Consider the following 20,136-nt stretch of genomic DNA (forward strand, 5'->3'; position numbering starts at 1 on the left):
AACAGGAGACAAGGCCTTGACTGGAGTGAAGACATGGCTGGAATGGAGGTAAGGGCTAGAGAGGCAGACACAGATGGCCCAATGGCAACAGAGGCCACAGGGAGGACTAGTCAGGACTAAACAAGGATTGAAGACTAGGCAAGAGAATACAGAAGGCCTGAAGGCCAAGGCAGAGCAAGGAAATACAAAAGTCCCAAAGGACAAGACAGGGCATGGAATTACTAGAAGGCCGAAAAGCCAAGGCAGGGCAAGGGAATACTAGAAGGCCCAAAAGCCAAGCCAGGGCAAGGAAATACTAGAAGGCTCAAAGCCCAAGGCAGAGCTGAGAAAGATAAAAAGGCTTAAAAGCTACAGGGCATGGTGATAAGGCCAGAAAGGCTACAAGCAAGACAGAAGGCCAAGGAGACCACAAAGTAAGGCAGAAAGCCACAAGCAAGGCTGAAGGCCATGGGAACCATACAGAAGGAAATCAAGGCAAGGTGGGCCAATGAAAAGAGCCAAGGTGACTTGAGGAAGAGGCACCAAGGTCTGGGAGAGGCAGGGCTAAATAGGTCTGGCCCTCTGCATTATGGGAGCATTGATGAGGTGGCTAGCACAGGAGAGAGGGTGGATCTGTGAGGATCTCTGATGGCAGGGAGGCTGCCTATCAACCAGGGTTGTGACACAAGATGCACTATAGAATCTTTATGGACAAATCTTCCATGTGAGGAGAATAGAATAGCAGTAGGGGTGTACTACTGTCCACCTGGCCAGAATGAACAGACAGATGATGAAATACTAACAGAAATTAGGGAAGCTAACAAAATTAGCAGCTCAGTAATAGTGGGTGATTTCAGTTACCTCAGTATTGGCAGAGTACATGTCAGGATTCGAGATAAAACTCAGGCCACCAGCAAGACTATTGCCTTCCGCAAGCACTGCTCATCGGAAGACATCTCCCGTGCCTTTGAGAAAGCAAACAAATCCCTGGACCTATCCAACCCGAACACAGCTTTGCAATCTTGGAATAACATCAATGCCAAGATAGCGGAGGAAGCCTGCCCCATGATACACAAAAAAATACCCTTAGCCAACACAGACAAAAAACCATGGTACACCAAAGAACTCAAAACGATCAAACAGGACCTTAGAGCCAAAGAACGCACCTGGCGTAAAGACCCCACTCCCACACACAAGTCAGCATATAAACATTCATTACACCACTACCATCAAGCCACTAACCAAGCCAAAAAAGACTTCTACGCAGCCAAAATCCACAATTATCAATTCGATGCAAATGCCCTTTTCACGTTTGTTGCTAATCTCACTGCCCCCCCACGCCCCTTCTCCCCAGAACAAAACGCCAAAGAGAAATGCACAGAAATTGCTAATTTCTTCAAGAATAAAATTGACAACATTCTCCTTCGCTTCACCACCAAGCCCCCCACCACTTTCCACCTACCTACCAAAACATCCAGAACCAATCTGCAAACGTTCGAACAAACATCTACCCTTGAAATTGAAACCATTCTAAAAAGAATGAAACCTGCTTCCCATTCTGCTGACACCATCCCCTCTAAGACCCTCCTATCTTCTCCCACATCCATATCCAGACTCCTATCTGACTTGATCAACTGCTCTCTTACATATGGCAAGGTCCCAGACCCACTCAAACTTGCAATAGTCAAGCCCCTCCTAAAAAAGCCCACCTTAGACCCCAAAGACCCCTCTAACTACCGGCCTATATCCAACCTCCCTTTTGTATCTAAAATACTTGAAAAGGTTGTCAATACCCAGCTCTCTGACTACCTCGAAAACCACAACATTCTGCACCCCGCACAATTCGGCTTCCGTAAAGGTCGCAATACGGAAAACCTCCTTCTGGCAGTCACCAACACCATACATATAGGCATGGACCAAGGAACCTCATTCTTACTCGCTATACTAGATATCTCTGCTGCTTTCGACACTGTCAACCACCAAATACTCCTATCCCGGCTATCAGAAATCGGCATCTCTGGCACTGTACTTTCATGGTTTACCTCATATCTCACCCATAGAGAATACCTGGTCAACATTGACAACTCTGAGTCCCCACGCATACCCCTCCTCCAGGGTGTCCCCCAAGGATCCTCCTTATCCTCCACCCTCTTTAACATATATCTTCTTCCCCTCTGCTATCTACTTTCTAACCTCGGTCTCAATTTCTTCATGTATGCGGATGATGTACAGATCCTCATCCCCAAGCAAAAAACCCTACAAGAAACTCTAAACTTCTAGGAATCCTGTCTTGCCTCCATTAACTCTCTCTTAGACAGCCTCCAACTCGCTCTTAACACAGCAAAAACTGAAATCATCCTCATTTCCAACAAACTCGAGGTTACCTCACAGGCCTCTATTAAAACTACCCCCACAACCCTCCCCATCCTGCCATCTGTAAGAGACCTAGGTGTTGTATTAGACAAACACCTTAATTTTCATCCACACATCAAATCCCTTCTAAAAACCGGCTTCTATAAGCTCCACATCCTCAAAAAGCTCAAACCCCTCCTCCACCTTCAAGACTTTCGCCTTGTATTGCAGTCCACAATCCTATCAAAATTAGACTACTGCAATTCACTTCTCCTAGGCCTGCCCTACGCCACAATTAAACCACTACAAATCTTGCAGAACTCCATGGCACGAATCATCACAGACACTCGTAAGAGAGAACACATCACACCCATTTTAAAAGAACTGCATTGGCTCCCCATCCCTTTCCGTATAAAATACAAAACCCTTACAATACTCCATAACATGCTTCACAAAAATGACCACGAATGGCTCAAGGAAACACCACGTTTCCGTACATCCAATCGTCCATCCAGAGCCTCCACGGCGGGCACTTTACACATCCCACACCTCAAAATAGCACACCACTCAACTACCAGAGAGAGAGCCTTTACCATAGCCGGCCCCTCCCTCTGGAATTCTCTTCCCATGTATCTCCGCCTTGAACCTTCCTTACCCAACTTCAAAAAAGGCATCAAAACCTGGCTTTTCTTACAAGCATACCCTGACTCCAATCAGACCTAAACCCCCTCCACTGCCACTTCCAATTCCCTTACCCCTTCTAATCCGTTGATGCATCCTAGGGAATTGCTGATTTTGTAAATTTGTTAATTTTTATTCTCAGTTTTTTAACACAGTTCCTATCAATTTCTCTCTCCCCTAGCACTTCACTACCTTTCTCCTTCCCGCAACTTCTGCGCTTACTGTCACCTGACCCCCATCCTCTCCTTTTTCCTTCACTGCTCCACCTCCCCCCTCCCTGTTATTTGTAATTTCCTCTTCCTCCTTTGCAATGTTGATTGTGAACCGGCATGATGTGTCCTATGAATGTCGGTATATTTTAAAAGCATTTAAATAAAATAAATAAATAAATAAAAAATAAGGAGGTAAAATTTCTAGATGAAATAAATGATTGATTCACAGATCATCTACTATAAGAACTGAGAAAATGGAGAGCTATTATAGACTTCATCCTTAGTGGAACACATGATTTGGTGTAAGAGGTAACAATATTGGGAGCCATTTAGCAATTAACATTATAAATTTCACTTAACTGGAGTTAGGTCACTAAAGGAAATCTACTGCGATAGCATTTAACTTTCAAGAGGGAGACTATGATAAAATGAGGAAAATGGTTAAGAAAACACTTAAAGGAGCAACTGCTAAGGTTAAGAGTTTATATCAGGCATGGATGTTGTTTAAAATTACCATCTTGGAAGGCAAGACTTGATGTATTCCATGCACTAAAAAAGGAGGAAGGAAGGCCAAATAATTGCTGACATGGTTAAAAGGTAAAGTGAAAGTAGCTATTCTAGCCAAAAGAGCATCTTTTCAAAAATGGAAAAGGGATCCAAATGAAGAAAATAAGAACCAAGTTAGATGCAAAGCACTGATCAGGAAGTCAAAGACAGAACTTGGAAAGAAGCTTTCTATGGAAGCAAAAACTCATAAATAAACTTTTTTCAGATACATTTAAAGAAGAAAGCCTGTGAGGGAGTTAGTTGGACAAGGGGTATAAGGAGTACTAAGAGAGAAAAAAAGCCATAGTAGAGAGATTAAATGAATTATTTGATTCAGTCTTTACTGAAGAAGATGTAAGGTAGATACCAGTGGCAGAAGTGATATTTAAAGGTGATGATTCAGAGGAACTGAAACAAATCTCAGTAAATCTGGAAGATGTAATAAGGCAAATTGACAAACTAAAAAGTAGCAAATCACTTAGACAAGATGGTATACATCCCAGAGTACTGAAAGAACTAAAAAATGAAATTGCAGAGCTACTATTAATAATCTATAAACTATCATTAAAATCATCTACAGTACATGAAGATTGGAGGGTGGCCAAAATAATGCCAGTATGCAAAATGGGTTCCAGAAGAAAACCAGGAAACTACAGACTGATGAGCCTGATGTCAGTGCCTAGAAAAATGGTTAAAACTATTAAAAAGTCTAATGAGAAAAAGTCAACATGAATTTAACCAAGGGAAGTATTGCCTCACCAATCTGCTACATTTTTTGAAGGTGTAAATAAACATGTGGGTAAAGGTGAGCCGGTAGATAAGGTGTATCTGGATTTCCAGAAATACTTTGACAAAGTCCTTCTTGAGAGACTTCTGGGGAAATTAAAAGTCATTGGATAGGAGTCAAAGTTCTATTGTGGACTGGGAACTGGTTAGAAGACAGAAATCAGAGAATAGAGCTACATGGTCAATTTGTTTCAATGGAGAAAGGTGATTAGTGGAGTACCCCAGAGATCAGTAGTGGGATCACCAATGTTTAACATATTTATAAATTACTTTGAGATGGGAATGAGTGATTGGATCAAATTTGCTGATAATACCAAGTCATTCAAAGTTGTTATATCATAAGAGGATTATGAGAAATTGCAAAAGGACCTTGTGAGACTTGGAGTCTGGGCATTCAAATGGCAGATGACACTTAATGTAGACAAGTGCAAAATGATGTACATAGGGAAAAGCAACCCAAATTATAGCTATACAATGCAAGGTTCCACATTGGGAGTTACTACCCAGGAAAAGGATTGCATCTGTAGAAAATACAGAATGTTGAAATCTCTGTTCAGTGTGCAGCGGCAGCCAAGAAAGCAAATAGAATGCTAGGAATTATTTGGAAGGGAATGGAGAATAAAACAGAGAATATCATAATGCCTCTGTATCCCTCCATGGTGTGACTGCATCTTGAGCTTTGTGTACTCCACATCTCAAAAAAGATACATCAGAATAAGAAAAGGTACAGAGAAGGGCAACCAAAAATGGATGGAATGATTCCCCATTGAAGAAATGCTAAAAAGGATAGAGCTCTTCAGCTTGGTCAAAAGACTGCTGATGGGAGATATCATAAGATATATAAAGTAATGGATGGAGTGGAATGGATAAATGCTAATTGGTTGTTTTCTCCTTTACAAAATACAAAGACTAGGGGATAAGCAATGAAGTTACTAGGTAATATATTTAAGAGAAATAAGTAAACAAATATTTTCTCCTAAAGCATAATTAAACTCTGGAATTTGCTACTGAGGAATATGGTAAAAGCTTTTAGTGTAGCTGGGTGTTATAAAGGGTTTGGACAAGTTCCTGGAAGAAAAATCAATAAAGCATTATTAAGGTGGATTGCAGAATTCCACTGCTTATCTCTAGGATAAGCAGCATGGAATATATTGATCTTTTGGGATCCTGCTAGGTTCTTATGACCTGGATTGGCCACTATTGGAAACAGGATACTGGACTTTAAGGTCCTGTGGTCTGATCCAATATGGATCAGACCACAGGACCATGCTGGTAAGTATCCCCTGAAAAAAAAGTCCTGGATTAAGTTGCTATTAAGTTAAAGAAATTTTACAGCAACATCAGCTGCAATCTGTAAGCTCCACTGTAGAACCTATATACACACACACACGCAACACACACACACACACTGTAGAACCTATGGTTCTACAGTGTGTGTGTGTGTGTGTTGCGTGTGTGTGTGTATATACATATGTATATATTGAATTAGTTGACAAAGCAAAAAGACATGGAATTGTGGAATTACTTTTGGACAAAATCAAAGGTTCCAGAAAAGGATTTAGTAAGAACGGCAGTTCCCTGAAAATGGACTCCCTGCTCCTCAGATAGGCTTAAAACAATATGAGCTGAACCTTCCCTCCTCCTTCCTCTGCCAGTGGTCCCAACTGTTGTAGTGGTGATCATCATTCCCCCACCTATCGTACGCCATTGGAGCTGCGGCTTTTCGCTTGTGACGAAGTACGTGCAGTCTATGTAAAGTGCCAGATTGCTCACCCCTGCTCTGATGGGCGGCTAAAAAAAATAAAGGCTTCCTGGGGAGAAATGAGGCCAGTATGGATAAAACCTCTACTTAATTTTAAATGTAAAAGAACAGCAGAGCTGAGCTGAGTCGCAAACAGAATGGTAGAAAGCAGACTTTCAGTGCTCCAGGCGGAAGCTGTGACAACGAGGGCAACTTGTGAAAGCAAAGCAGTGGGCGCATCCTAAGCCCCACCTGCTGTACCCCAGTACACGCCTTGAGAAAGACCATACAGTCTATGCTTTATTTAAGGGGGGGAAAAAAAATGCTTCGGTTTCTACTTGTGTCTGTGTAAACCATGTATCTCTAGGCTGGAAAGACTGCAAGGAAATTCTGTCTTCCTCATGCGTGGTATTTAACAGGGAAAGGTCACCAGCACCTACTTCTAGTAAATCTTATCTGAGAGACTGGCTGACATAATAAAAGGGCCAATAAACATGACAGCTGTGATCTCCTAGACAAACAGTCCCCGTACACTAACCAGGGGCCAGTGAATAAAGTGACCAGAAAGCTGCAAGACGATAAGGTCAGTGAGCATTAAAGGAATGGAACCATTCTTCTCCATGGGCAAGTAAGTTCTCTTTAAATACAAGGTTGCAGGTTGTGCTTCTCTGATCAGTCAATGGAAAAAAGAAAACCATTTGAAATAACAGTGAAAAAGAAAAGCATCGCTATACACAGCACTGCAGAGGGCTGCAACGGCAATTAAAATATTGTAGACAATAGTGGAAAATACACATTCAAGCCTTGGGCTACTTGGATCTCTGTATAAGAGATCTGCCGCCCAATTTTGACAAACCTGTGTAAAACGCATGGGCTTTTCAAACTGGTTCAATACACCTCCTCTAAAGCAAACGTGGCTTTCTGTAGCTCCACCTCAGATTTATTTGAGATCCTTATAGAAAAGAATTACACATTTCCCCAGCGGATGTCAGAGAAAATTCACATCTTTCTGTAGAAGTCATTACCATTAACCATAATAAGCGACACACTTCCCTAATCTATACTTCCTACAATGGAGAGTAGGCAGCTGCCCAGAAGTGCCAGTGGTGAAAGGAGCACTTCCTTCTCCATCCTGGTGGCACTTTCCTGAATGGCAATGTTCCACTGGACCTACCCCCCCTTCCCCTTAAAGGTTAAAGGTTCAGGGGCTGGCCAGTAGTACTAGGACTGTAAACTAGAATCACCACCGGCCCACCCTTGCACCTTTTAAGAGGGAGGTGTGAAGGGATCTCACAGAAATTGTGATCCTGACAGAGGGAGGAGCACCCCTCATCACGGCACATCTTTGGAGGGGGACCACTGCATTTGCCTCCCTCTCTCTCACACCTGCCCAGCTTCTGATCCTCAGAATGGGCCTCCTGTCTCTCGTCCTGTGCCTAGGGGCGCCTAACAGGCAAATCTCATCCTGTGCAGCCCTAGTCAAGGCCAAGCATTCATTTGAGGGGCAGCATCATTTTTTTGACAGGTTTGCTTCTACAATTGCTGTGATCCTATTGCAGCACTGGTAGAAATACAGGCTGTCAGGTATTGGGCTATAATATTCTAGGAAGTGAAATCCAGATCTCCTGCATATCATATTCCTGAAGATATGAGGGTATTATGGAGAATGCTTATGCAGACAGGAAAAACAAATAATAAAACATTGCATTTACTGTAACCAGGGGAATGAGACATAATCATGACATATGCAATGGCAACATGAATTTGTATTAATTTATTAAATAACATTTATATTCTCTCAATCTGAAAAGATATTATAATTAGCTGAAACCCAAGATCCTAATTTGGGGGAGGGGATGGGGAGGACTTGATTTCCAGCTGGTTTTCTGAACAGGAAAACACATTTCTAATAGATGGGATCTGCTGAAAGACCTTGCAAAAACAAATGTGCAAAATTATGTGATGGAGCTATAAATTATGCAAGTCCCATTCATAGCGGCATTTAACATGCATTACCAGCCAATCAAAAGTGAAACGTTGTCCTAGATAATTCCCCTGAGGTCACTAAGCACAGCTGCCTTGGTTGTACTGTCTGCACTTAAGGTTAGCCCTATAGAATATACTCCCCATTTAGCATATATGATGTTTGTGTTATGAATGCCTAACCATTTCAAATACTACATCTGTCACTCTGTGGCAAACGTCTTAAGAAATCTCACTCTTTTAACAAGTTCCTCTGGCACTGGAATATTTTGGTTTATGATCAGCCCTTAAAAGTTCAATGGGAACTAGGGAGAGCTTAAATGATCCATTCCCTCAAAAATAATCATATGTATAGCATTACAGAATATATAAATGTCAATAGCTTCTGAGGTACTTGCCCTTTGCCATATGCGATATGGGTATAATGTACAAAAAACAGTGTTTATCCATGATAAATGGCCAAAACATGCCCAATTACATTAACTGCTTTGCATGCAATTTGCATGCATAAATTTTGCAAATGCATGCAAAACAGTTAATGCATAGGCAATCCTAAAAAAATAAAATAACACTGCTTACCAAAAATCTATCCAGCCATGCTACTTTAACATTTTTTTAAAGAGATGTAGATAAGGGATGCTGGGGTATCGAGATTCAGATGTCCCCAGAATGCTTCTTAAAGAGTCAAATGTCCCAAAATGATCCCCCCCTGATAACAGTGGCTACCCTCCGTGCTCTCTCCCTGTAAACAAAATGTATAAGCATGCTCATATGAAGTCATTCCAAAATGACTGCCTGCAGCATGGGTCACAGCATCAAGCTTCAAACATACTTTTGTTTTGATTTTACTGTGTATGTATGGCCGTGACATCATTTCCGGTCCACTACACAACAGCCTCCTTCTTCAATGTGCATCATTTTCAGTCTTCAGGCACCCGCCGCCATCTTGAAAAAAGTATTTTCGGTTCTGGTCTGCATCATCTACTAGAGGCAGAAAGGGGCGTGTCTGGATGTGATGTCATCAAAAAGGGATGGGATATGGGTGGGGCTAAGATAGATGTCAACAAAGAGACAGAGCTAGGGGCAGGAAAATGGATGTCCCTGGCATGCCCCTTTTTACATGCACACGTTTACTCATGGAATCCGATTTATGCATCTATTTTGAAGTTTTGAAAATACCATATATTCATGTATGTGCCTTTTTACTTGTACATGTGCTATTTTGCTTAAAAATAGATTTTACACATGTAAATGCAATTTATGCATTTAAGTGGGCTTTTGAAAATTACTATAATATATGCCATTGAATTGTCAATAGTTTTACACATGTAAGTGCACTTTAAGTGCATAAATAGGCTTTTGAAATTTGCTACGATAGTATGTTACATAGCATGTAAATGAATTGTCCCCTTAAACACTTAAAAGTGAATATTCAAAGGAGTTACACATATAATGTAACATACTATCCCAATAAACACTGATAAAACCTATTGACAATCCAATGGCATATATTGTAGCAATTTTCAAAAGCCATAAAGGTAAAGTCCATTTACATGTGTAAAACTTAGTTTTAAGCATGTAAATGCTTTTGAAAATCAGGTCCTAAATATTGTACTCCTTCTTAGAGAGTGCCAGTGTTTGCTTGCCATATAAATGAGATTAAGAAATAGACCTTATTTTCTTTTGAGCCCAGATGCACAGAGAAATAAAGGCCCTATTTACTAATCATTTTTCCCTTAGTCACAAAATGGGAGGCAATCTTTAGAAATAGGCCCCAAAATGATTTCTTCAGGGTCATATAGAGTTAATAGCAGAGTCATGCCTTCAAACGTCTCCTAAATCATAGTTTAATGTGCCAGTCCCTCCATCACTCTTTAAGTCCTTTATAAGCAATTTTTGTTTGACATTTTCATTCATTTTTCAGGTCAACTTTTTATTGGGTTTAATCTATAGATACTAGGGATGGGGGGGAGATATTAAAATGCTATTTAGCTGGATAAATCAGCCTCATCTAGCTAAGTAGTTTCTGCTGAATATTCAGCTATACCACTTAGCCAGATAAGTCACTTTTCCAGCTATTTAGTCAGCCATATAGTCAGTTGGCGGGCAATGGGCATAACTGGGTGGTACTACCTATCTGGTTAACTTAATCAGATAAGTAGCAATATTGAGCTATATCCAGTTAAGTTAGACGTGGCCCAGAGTTAGCTGGATAAGCTTATTTGGCTAACTTTAATACTTATCCGGGTATATTCAGTGGCATTGCCATGCAGCTGAATATCCTGTGTAAGTTAGCTGAATAAGACTTATCCTACTTTCATAGCCGGATATATTTTAATATTGGCCCTTCTAATTTTATTCCTCCTACCAATTTGTTTAATCTTCTGTGCTCATTTACCATTTATTTATTTGCATCTCTGGTTTGCAAGACATTTTATATTTGTAGCGGTTTGAATTTAATAGGGATTTCAGTGTGTTTCACTGTATTAGACATGCCTCAAACATTTTTGCTGCTGCTCACTTATTTAAAATTCTTCTGGAATGTTCTTCCTTCCCTTTTATTAATTACATGTGATACAGGTAAAAATGAAAATCTTGGACATGGAAAGAATATGTATGATCTGAAAAAGTTTTATAGTAAAATGCAGGGAATGGTTCTTTATTTCCCATATTTGATTCTCTATGCACCCTAGTCATTTAGAGCTACCTTTTTATGGGCTCTGTTAAGCCATAGAGAAAGGATTGCTTGACTCTGATAGGGTATTTGCCTATGCTTACGGCAATTCACATTAAGGAATTAGATCCAATCAAGCAAGTCAACTGCAATTCTGCTATGGTTCTTTCCTGTAAAAGACCAAATTATGGTTCTCAAGTCTGAAGACTGACTTTAAGAGACAATGATGATGATAATGACGGTAAAGGTTAATGTATATTTTTATTGTGTATTCTAGGTCCAAGCGTCCAGTTCCACTTCCAACAGGCTCACTTCGTATTGACTCTTCTATGCCTGTGATCCCCCATCAGAAGGTAGAATTCTTGTGTGGGACCTGTCTCAGACTTTATAATTCTCTGCTATGTCTATTCATTATCATTATGCTGGCCTGCCTTCTTGTAAACATTTCAAACATAACTGTATCTTTCAGACTTTCTTAACCAGATGATAATTGTATGTCCTGGCCAAGATTGTACTCTTTCTTGGTATAAAACAAGGAAATCAGGTTTTAAAGACTGACCCAAAACTTTTCCACCAAATTTATGACAATCTCATACCCAACCCTTTTCAATCTCCTGTGACACTAAAACTTGAGCTAAAATATACTTTAGCATGCACTCAGAAAAAATGTAACATGCAAGCTAAAACATTCATCAATGTGTGATTCACTAAATCTTTGAATTGGCATGGTAAGCTAGAGTGTTTATGGCCGGTGTAGGAAACTCTAGTCCTGAGTGCCACAGACATCTGGTTTTCAGGTTATACCGCATACATATTCATTGCAGATATTTGCATGCACTGCCTACATTGTATGGAAAATTATCTCATGCATATTCATTGTAGATAGGAATTTCCTTCCCCTGGTCTCTGGTATGCATGCACTATTTGTATGCATGCATGCAATCTTGTCCCTCCCCCCACTAAAAAAAATCTGGCAATTATACATTTGAAATCCCTGCAGTAATCAGTCCAAAGTAAAAGGCTGGTTAACTCAGGGGATTTTACCACCTTACTCCATATCTCCCTGGCCCTCCCTCTTTTGGAAGGCAGATCTATTCCCCACATACACACCAAGAGTCCAGGGGCTTACATGGCTTTGTCACCTCCTCCACACACCCTGCCCATCCCTTGACAAAGTCAGAATGTCCCTGAAGCCTTCTGAACTCCTCTCAATCCCCCCAACATTGCCAGAATGTCCCCAAATTTCTGGATCAACTCTCCTCAACCCAAGATACGTTCAATACAGAGGCTCAACAGCCTGGACAGACCCTCCCACCCCTCATCACAATACACAAGAGACTTAGCGGCTCTGATGGATCCCACCCCCTGCATTACAACACAAAATCTCTATGCCACCTTGTGTATACTAAGAACAACCAACCAGGGCCTTCTAGATGCTCTCTCATTTAAGATGGCTCATCTTGGTGAAACTAGAGAGCAGTCTTTCTCTGAGGCCGGCCGTTTGTTATGGAACTCTGTCCCACTTTCTTTATGCAATGTCCAAGATCCAAAAACATTTAAAAAAAAACCTTAGAAGTACACCTCTTTAAGTTGCCATTTGATGCTCACACAACATAGGTAAGACCTCCATAGGTTCAATCTTTAAGGGCCTGACCTCTCTAGAATTAGTGTTTAGTGTCTCCAGGTAGGTGTTTTGATTTTTATGTTTTGTGCATTGTATTTTTGCACTATTGTTAAAAAAAACTGTCAGTTGGTTTTATTTTTTTTTTAATGATGTAATGCCTGCTTTATTATGTGTGCTTTTTGTAACCTGCTCCGAATGGTGAAGAAGCAGACTATAAATATTGTGAAATAAATAAATACTACACCAGAAAGGGAACAGCAGCCCTGACAGATCCCCTTCCCCCCCCAAACACACAAACACGCATGCCATGGTCGCAGCAGCCCCATGGTGGCTCTTTATCTTGGCTCCAAAGGGGTTTCTTTTGGGGCTGCTGGGCCCCTTGCTGGTGTGCTGTGTTAAAAGGGAGGCCTGATTAGAGCACTAAGGTCCTTTGATCAAGGGCCCTGGTGGTGCAGGTGGAGAGGTCTGTCAAGGTTGCTGGGGGTCTTTATGCTGCATGGGATCAGTCAGAGCATGGTAGCCCCTTGCTTTGTGCCCACTGATGTACTTGGGGGCCTACTGAGGTCACTTGATCTTGTGTTCAGGAATCAAGGCATACCAACCCCTAAATCCGGCACTTAGGATCTGAACTTGATGGGAGCTTTCACTTTGGCATGATTAGCATAGTGGATTTCAAGGTACAGCATGTATGTAATAAATGTAACACCTGATCTCATGCAGGTGTTAGCTATTAGGATTTAGTAGGCTCACAGTAAATATTAGGGGGGAGGAGTTCATACCTCGCTAGTTTCCATGCACCTACTAAATTCTGATTTGCATACAGTGTTGCCTCATGTACATTTGGGTGGGTGCTAATTTTAGTGGGCACCCACTGGAGGACCCGTTTAGCATGCACCCTTAGCCATTAGAGCACAGCCCACTACTTTTTGTGTATTATTAAAATTCACACTGCTGAAGGAAAATGACAAAAATGAAAAAGAAAAGAAAAAGGAAAGAGAAAGAGAAACCAAGCAACGAAACAAAGGCAAGACCAGAGAATGAGAAAAAATAAGAGATGCCGAGTCAGAAAAGCAAGCCAGCGACACCAAAGGTTGGAAACTTCCATTGCCTAATAGAGAATATTAATAACTCATCAGTGTGCAATATCCTGGGACCCAGTCCAAACTCTCATGACCTGGACATCTCTTATATAGAATTTGCACATTGAGAACAGCATGAATTGTCTGCTAATTTAGCTGTTTTTGGTGCATAATTAATTCTTTTCTGTTCAGGACATTCCCTGTCACCCTTAAACTTTTGCATTGGGTCCTAAAATTTTGTGATAAACCTTAGCCCCAAATGGCCCCCCCAGTCTCCGCAGACCCACAGTCAGGCACTCCATGGCTCTTCCCTGGTTCCTACTTTCTGCCCCTTTTGGCTTTCAGTGAACACTTTTAGCCTAGCCAGGTGCCAGATGTCCCTGTGCTCCTCAGCCTCTGTGCCAGTCAAGTAAGGGACTATGCTGCCAGTCTGAACCACAAGCAGAACCCTGTGGGGGAAAGGCAGACACATTTTTCTATCATTTGCAACCTAAAGCCTCCTGGCAACTCATAGGCTGCCAGGAGGTGGTATGTGTATGCATTATCACGAATGAGTTTAATTATTACATTTCTGGGGAGGAGGGCACCTATGGGCACTTGTGCAACGCCTCTGCTTTTCTCCCATGCAAATAGTGCTATCTGTGCTGATGTTGACTTTTATTGGCACTTCCTGCTTCCCATGCAACTGGCACAAACAGAACATGTGCTGTGCTTGGCTAACAGTTTCTCCTGTCTTTCAATGCCAGCTGCAGCTGTGCATATAATTCCGGCTTTGCTGATGGCTACTGATGGCTGCGAGTCTGCTGCCTCTCAATGGTACCTCTTCCTTCTTCCCGCTGCAGGCACTGAATCACTGAAAGAGAATCCTTCAGACCTAGATACTTCTGGATACTTTAATTAGCAGCAGAGAGGTTGAAAGTTAAATATAGATTGAAAAAGAAAACCTGTAGGTTTTCTAGCAGGTTTAACGCCAGCATTCTTGGTTTCCTGACAGAAAATTAAAACACAGCACAGCGACCTAAAAAGCCTGGAAGTGAGAGACGAGGATTCTCTTTAAGTGGAAGCATAAACACGCCGAGGCGATAGCTTCATTCTCTGCAGAGGATTCCTGATGGTGGGGACTGCTGGTCCCCTCTGCTGGCAGGCTGGAAGGTAGCATCAGACAGGTCGTCAGTATAAACACTGCGCACAGACCATGGGAGAAATCTGTTTATTACCGAGCATCCTGGACAAAACAGTGTACAGGGCAAGGGTTGCTTTTGGCATCCCCTCTCCCCCTTCCTTTTTGCGCTTGCGTGCTCACAGATTCACAGACTGACTCAAAACAGCAGCATGGCGCCTTCTTACCCCCCCCCCCCCCTCCCCCTTCCAGCAGCCCTGATCCTGTTAGTGATGGCAGGAGAAACAGCGTAACTCTTGAAAGTCAAAAACAATAATTTTAAGTAAGTTCAGACAGGAAAAAGGTTTAAATCGTAGTGTTTGGTTTACGCTTTCTGCTCTGACCGAAATAACATGAACAAGTTAAACAAACTACATTGGTTTGTTTCTAGCAATCTAACTTGTTGCTGAAGTCAAAGATGAATGTGGGCGGGGGGGGGGGGGGGGATGGCGTGTCATCCTGTCTCCCAGAGATGCAGCCGCACCTTTTCCATAAGATTCAGACACGGGCATGATTTAAAAACCAAAATAAGGATGTGAACACACGTCGGTCTGACAGTTTGAGAAGACTGTTTTTAAGCCTAACCTGGAAGGATCTGAGCTCTGGAAATGTGATGTGTAAATCCTAAAAGGTGAATTTTAAAAGCCCGACGTGTGCCAAACCTGGGAGATACGCGAATGTGGTGTGCAGGAGCGCGCTGAGCGGATTTTAAAAGCTGCCTGAGTATGCGCACATCTCCCGCTACACGTTCAAATAAAAAGCTTCAGAAAAGGGCGGGGCGCGGGCGTTCGTTCTCAATGAAACCAGCGCGTAAATAGTTACACTGCACAGGCACACACCAGGGTCCCCTGCCGCCTAAATTTGCTTCAGCTATGGATGGCGTGTAAGTAATAAAATAAAGATAAATAGATAAATCAGCAGGGTTTTAAGGGTCGGAGCTAACAGAGGGAAAGGGAGGCTATTAAACTAGGGGGTTTGGAAGTCCTATCCCTTACCTGGCCAAAGTGGGAAAACTGGTAAACAGTGTCAGAGCGCGTGTGCATTAAAATACCTCCACCTACACGGCAGTAGAGGCATTTGCACGCATAGGGGCGTGCCCACTTAAAATTGCGCACATATGTGCGCGGGGACAGCCTATTTCATGCTGTGTGCATGCATATATGCATGTGTGTTATAAAATAGCCGTGTCCCTGGCCGCGGGCCAACAAACGCACACACACACACCTGCACCTGTGCGCCTGTTTAAAAGTTACCTTGTAAGCGTGGATCCACTTATTTCCTGTTCCGTCAAAGATTTCTTCTGGTTATTCCCCACAGTATTTTAACTTCTCGGCATTTGTGACCATGCTCGGTCCAGCTCCACCACCATCTTAGAGCAGGAGAGAAGTGGGGACAGATAAAGAAGGGACAGGCAAGACGGTAAAGAGAAGACACAAACTGGCTGACAGCAAGATGAGCGAGCAGTGAGGACTTAACATATCTGCCATTTTTGGAGAAAACTGGAAAAAATAAGGGAAAGAAAAAAGGCAAGAGGAAGGAAAGCTGTGAAAACCCACCTTATACACGTGATGTGCCTGATTGCTTTCTGCATTGCATTCGTACCCCATTCCCAATCCAGGGTGCCTCCAGGTCCTCTTTAGTGATATATATATATTTTTTTTAAGTTGTGCAAATGCCGAAAGGGGATCGCAGCTGCTAATCGGTCAGTGGCTCGGTTTATTACCTTTCAGTGTACAACATATCTAGCAGAAAGCCCAGTGGTACTACTGTGCCCCACTGAGGCAGCGTCTTCTTCCCACACCTGAGAGACTAATAGGTATTACTCGTGAGGTGCTGCTGCCTGGCACTGTGCACACAGTTGTAGCAGAACAGAGTTAATGCAAAAAGTCAAACCACTATGCTCAATGTACCACTGTGTATCTTGGGTACATTAGACAGTCCCAGCATGCCTGCAGTGCGACAGGGCTACAAATCACAAGAGACAGTCATTCTTCCTTAATGGATCGGTGGTGGTTGAAGAGGCTTCCAGCAAGCACAGTAGCAGACATACTGTCTGTAACACTTTTGACTCTAACAGCAATGAATCTAAGAGTTTACAAAACGAGAACCTGCCGTGGTGGCAGCATCAGGAGGAAGGAGCCAAAATAAATTGAACTGTCATTGATTGGAATGTAAGTCTGAGAGTGCAGATACTTTTCCAGATGCATCCGCCACAAATGCTGCCACCAATAGGATGGCAGCCGGTGACTTCCCATAGCCCATCCTGTTTCCAAATCCATAACCCTCCTCATCGATGTCATCATCATCAGCAAGAACAGTAATCTCAGTTTAACATTTGCCACAAACCTTGTCCCTCTCATAAGAATAAACAACTCTGGAGAGCAGCAAGAAGGACACTGGCAAGGGCAATACTGCTTAAAGAATACAAGAAAGTCTCTTTGTAATAGCTCCACCTTTGTAGCCAAGGTGTCCCTCCTACCTGTTTCAGAAAGCGGATTCTTATCTCCCTCATCCGATGTTTCTGTTTCTGATTGCTGATAAGATTGTACCTTGAGATGAAAGAATAAGAACCTGAGGCTGAGCAGCAGCAGATTATGTTATAGTAGCAGGTACAGCAGGGAACATACGTTGTTAGGGTAAAAGATGGGAGAAAGTGAAAATGCAAAGACACATTAATCATATGCATTTTTACCTTTTGATGATAATGGAACTGCTAATCCACATGATAGTGATACCCAGTCCCGGCAGGAAGCTGCTGTGAGAATTTTAAATCTGTATTTCTTTATATCCAGGGCGCATCTAGGAAACAGGATGCCATCCTCAAACTATTTTGCTACTCAAGCAGTTGCCAAATTCTATTCTAATTTTTAGCAAACTGTAATGAAAACTCTGAGGGACAACTCAGTGCCAATCATCCATTTAACCACTGCTATGTTGACTAGTGGAACTGAGCAGACTAAAGACTGCATGATGCTGTTGGTCCAATGCATTTCCAAGCTGCTACTTCATTATCTTCCGGCAACCTTGTCAATATCATTAAAATCCTATGACACTACCAGGATCTTCAAAAGCAAGCTGGCTTTGCATTGCTGGTTTTGGAAAGAAGCAAAGTGCAAGCAGTATCTTTCAGGTACAAGAGAAACAGAGACATGACTGACTCCAGGCCTTTTTCCAGGTTCTGTTATTTTGGACAATATAGCAAACATTCCATATGCACTTAGAAAGGCAGACTTCATACATATCCTCTGTTTATACAGACCATTAACTTTATTGTCCATTCTTTCTGTTGAAAGTGTCACTTCAGAAATGTGGCGGGGTGCACTGACTCTGCTGATGCGGCTGTTTCTTCTTCATTACCTGCTACAACATAGTCTGTACCTGCACTACATAATGTGCAATCTTTTGTCGTATAATAGTAAAACAAACATAGCATTATTTTAATCCTGAACATCATGAAAAGAATTTGGGCCAGCTTAAAATATATTAAGAGGAAAATATTTAAAACCATTTACCATGTCAGCAGAAGAGGACCGAAAGGCTTATCTGCATATTCTACTCAGCAGCGCCCGGGAGAGGACTCCAGAAGTCAAGGCGAATGATCCAGGCTTCAAACTCCACAGCCCCAGCTTCCAGAGGCCCCGCTCCCCTTGCAGCAGAAGAAGATTGGAAGTGCGCGCCATTAGGCATGCGCACCTAAAACTTCTGTTTTGTACACTATCCATTTACCTTGCTATACTTTATTTGTTTACTAGAACTTATCTGTTTCAATTTGGTTTATATGTTTTGATTTTGCATGGTAATTTTGTTTGGTACAAGTAGTTTGTTACAGTTTTGATACAGGATTTAATTCAAAACAAGAATCAATAAGGTGGGTAACTAAGAAGATATAGGTGGATTAATTGTAGCATTTAAGGATCATTGTCATACAAATATAAATTAAACCTATAGACTAAAAGTACTTTAGGTTAGCTTTACATTCCTCGTCCCTTGGAAATTTTAACTCGATAATAAATCAACAAAAGTATAAAGCAGGAAGTAGTCCAGCAGTGAGAGGGAGGCTTTCCACTGTTTTGCACTGAGTGCATTCAACTTTCATGTATGATTATCTCCCAGCTGGTAAGAGGTCACATCTGTGAACTAAGTGCAAAGAGCTCCAAGCCCTCAGAGAACAAGTCTGATCTCTGAAAGCTAGAGTGGCAGACCTGGAGGAGCTAAGGGAGACAGAGAGGTATACAGAGGTGACCTTCAGGGATATAGTAGAGAAGTAACACCTACAATCTAGTAGCCCCTGTGCTGCCTTGGAGGAGGAAGGGCACCTGGAAGGAGAATATCAGCTTGATGAGGCAGGAAGCAATCCTACAGCTAGAACCTGTTCTCAAGTTGATGTAATATCCTCTCACACTGAGGATAGGTCTCCAGGGTCACATACCCAGGAGGGAAGGATAAGAAAGGCTATTATAGTTGGTGATTCACTTATTAGGAAGGTTGATAGCTGGGTGGCTGGTGGACATGAGGATCACTTGTTAACTTGCCTGCCTGGTGAGAAGGCGGTGGACCTCCGGTATCACATAGACAGGATTTTAGATAGTGCTGGGGAAGAGCTGGCTGTCTTGGTATATGTGGGTACCAATGGCATAGGAAAGTGCAGGAGGGAGATTCTAAAAGCTAAATGTATGGTTTTAGCAGAGCTCCAGAGTATCAATGTATGGATGAAATAACGGTGCAGAGAAGAGGGTTTTAGGTTTGTTCAGAACTGGGCTTCATTTTGGGGAAGGGGGTGACTTTTTCCAAAAGGATGGGCTCCACCTTAATCAGAGTAGAGCCAGGCTGCTGGCACTAACCTTTAAAAAAAGAGATAGCGCAGCTTTAAACTAGATGATTGTGTAAAGCCAGCATTTGCTCAGAAGCACATGGCTTGGAATAATGTATCTTTGAAGGAAACTAAGAGAACAGGGAAAATTGGGCATCCCAGTAGAGAGGTTCCAATAAATGCCAAAGTGGACCAGGTGTCTTTAAGTAAATTGCAGAAAGATTCCAAATTACCCCTGTCAAACAAAGACATACTTTGAAATGTCTGTATAAAATGTTAGAAGTCTACAAAATAAGATGGGAGAGAGAGTGTAAAGCAATGGATGAAGAGGTAGATATAATTGGCATCTCAGAGACCTGGTGGCAGGAGGATAACCAATGGAATACTGTGATACCAGGGGATAGATTATATCAAAATGATAGAATGAATCAAATTTATGGAGGGGTGGTTCTATATGTTAAAGAGGGAATTGAGTCAAACAAAATAAAACTTCTTTTGGGAACAAAATGC

General features: G+C 42.0%; 1 protein-coding gene across 19 annotated transcripts in view; it reads left to right on the forward strand.

The window, feature by feature from the left end:
* LDB3 (LIM domain binding 3) overlaps positions 1–20,136 on the forward strand; it is a 452,171-nt gene that overhangs the window by 206,023 nt on the left and 226,012 nt on the right. For all 19 annotated transcript variants that reach the window (XM_029609315.1, XM_029609318.1, XM_029609322.1 and 16 more), the window contains exon 4: positions 11,232–11,307. In XM_029609315.1, the coding sequence (XP_029465175.1) occupies positions 11,232–11,307 (76 nt within the window). The remainder of the gene's footprint in view (positions 1–11,231; positions 11,308–20,136) is intronic.

This window comes from Rhinatrema bivittatum, chromosome 7 (assembly GCF_901001135.1).
Source record: "Rhinatrema bivittatum chromosome 7, aRhiBiv1.1, whole genome shotgun sequence".
Lineage (NCBI taxonomy): Eukaryota > Metazoa > Chordata > Amphibia > Gymnophiona > Rhinatrematidae > Rhinatrema > Rhinatrema bivittatum.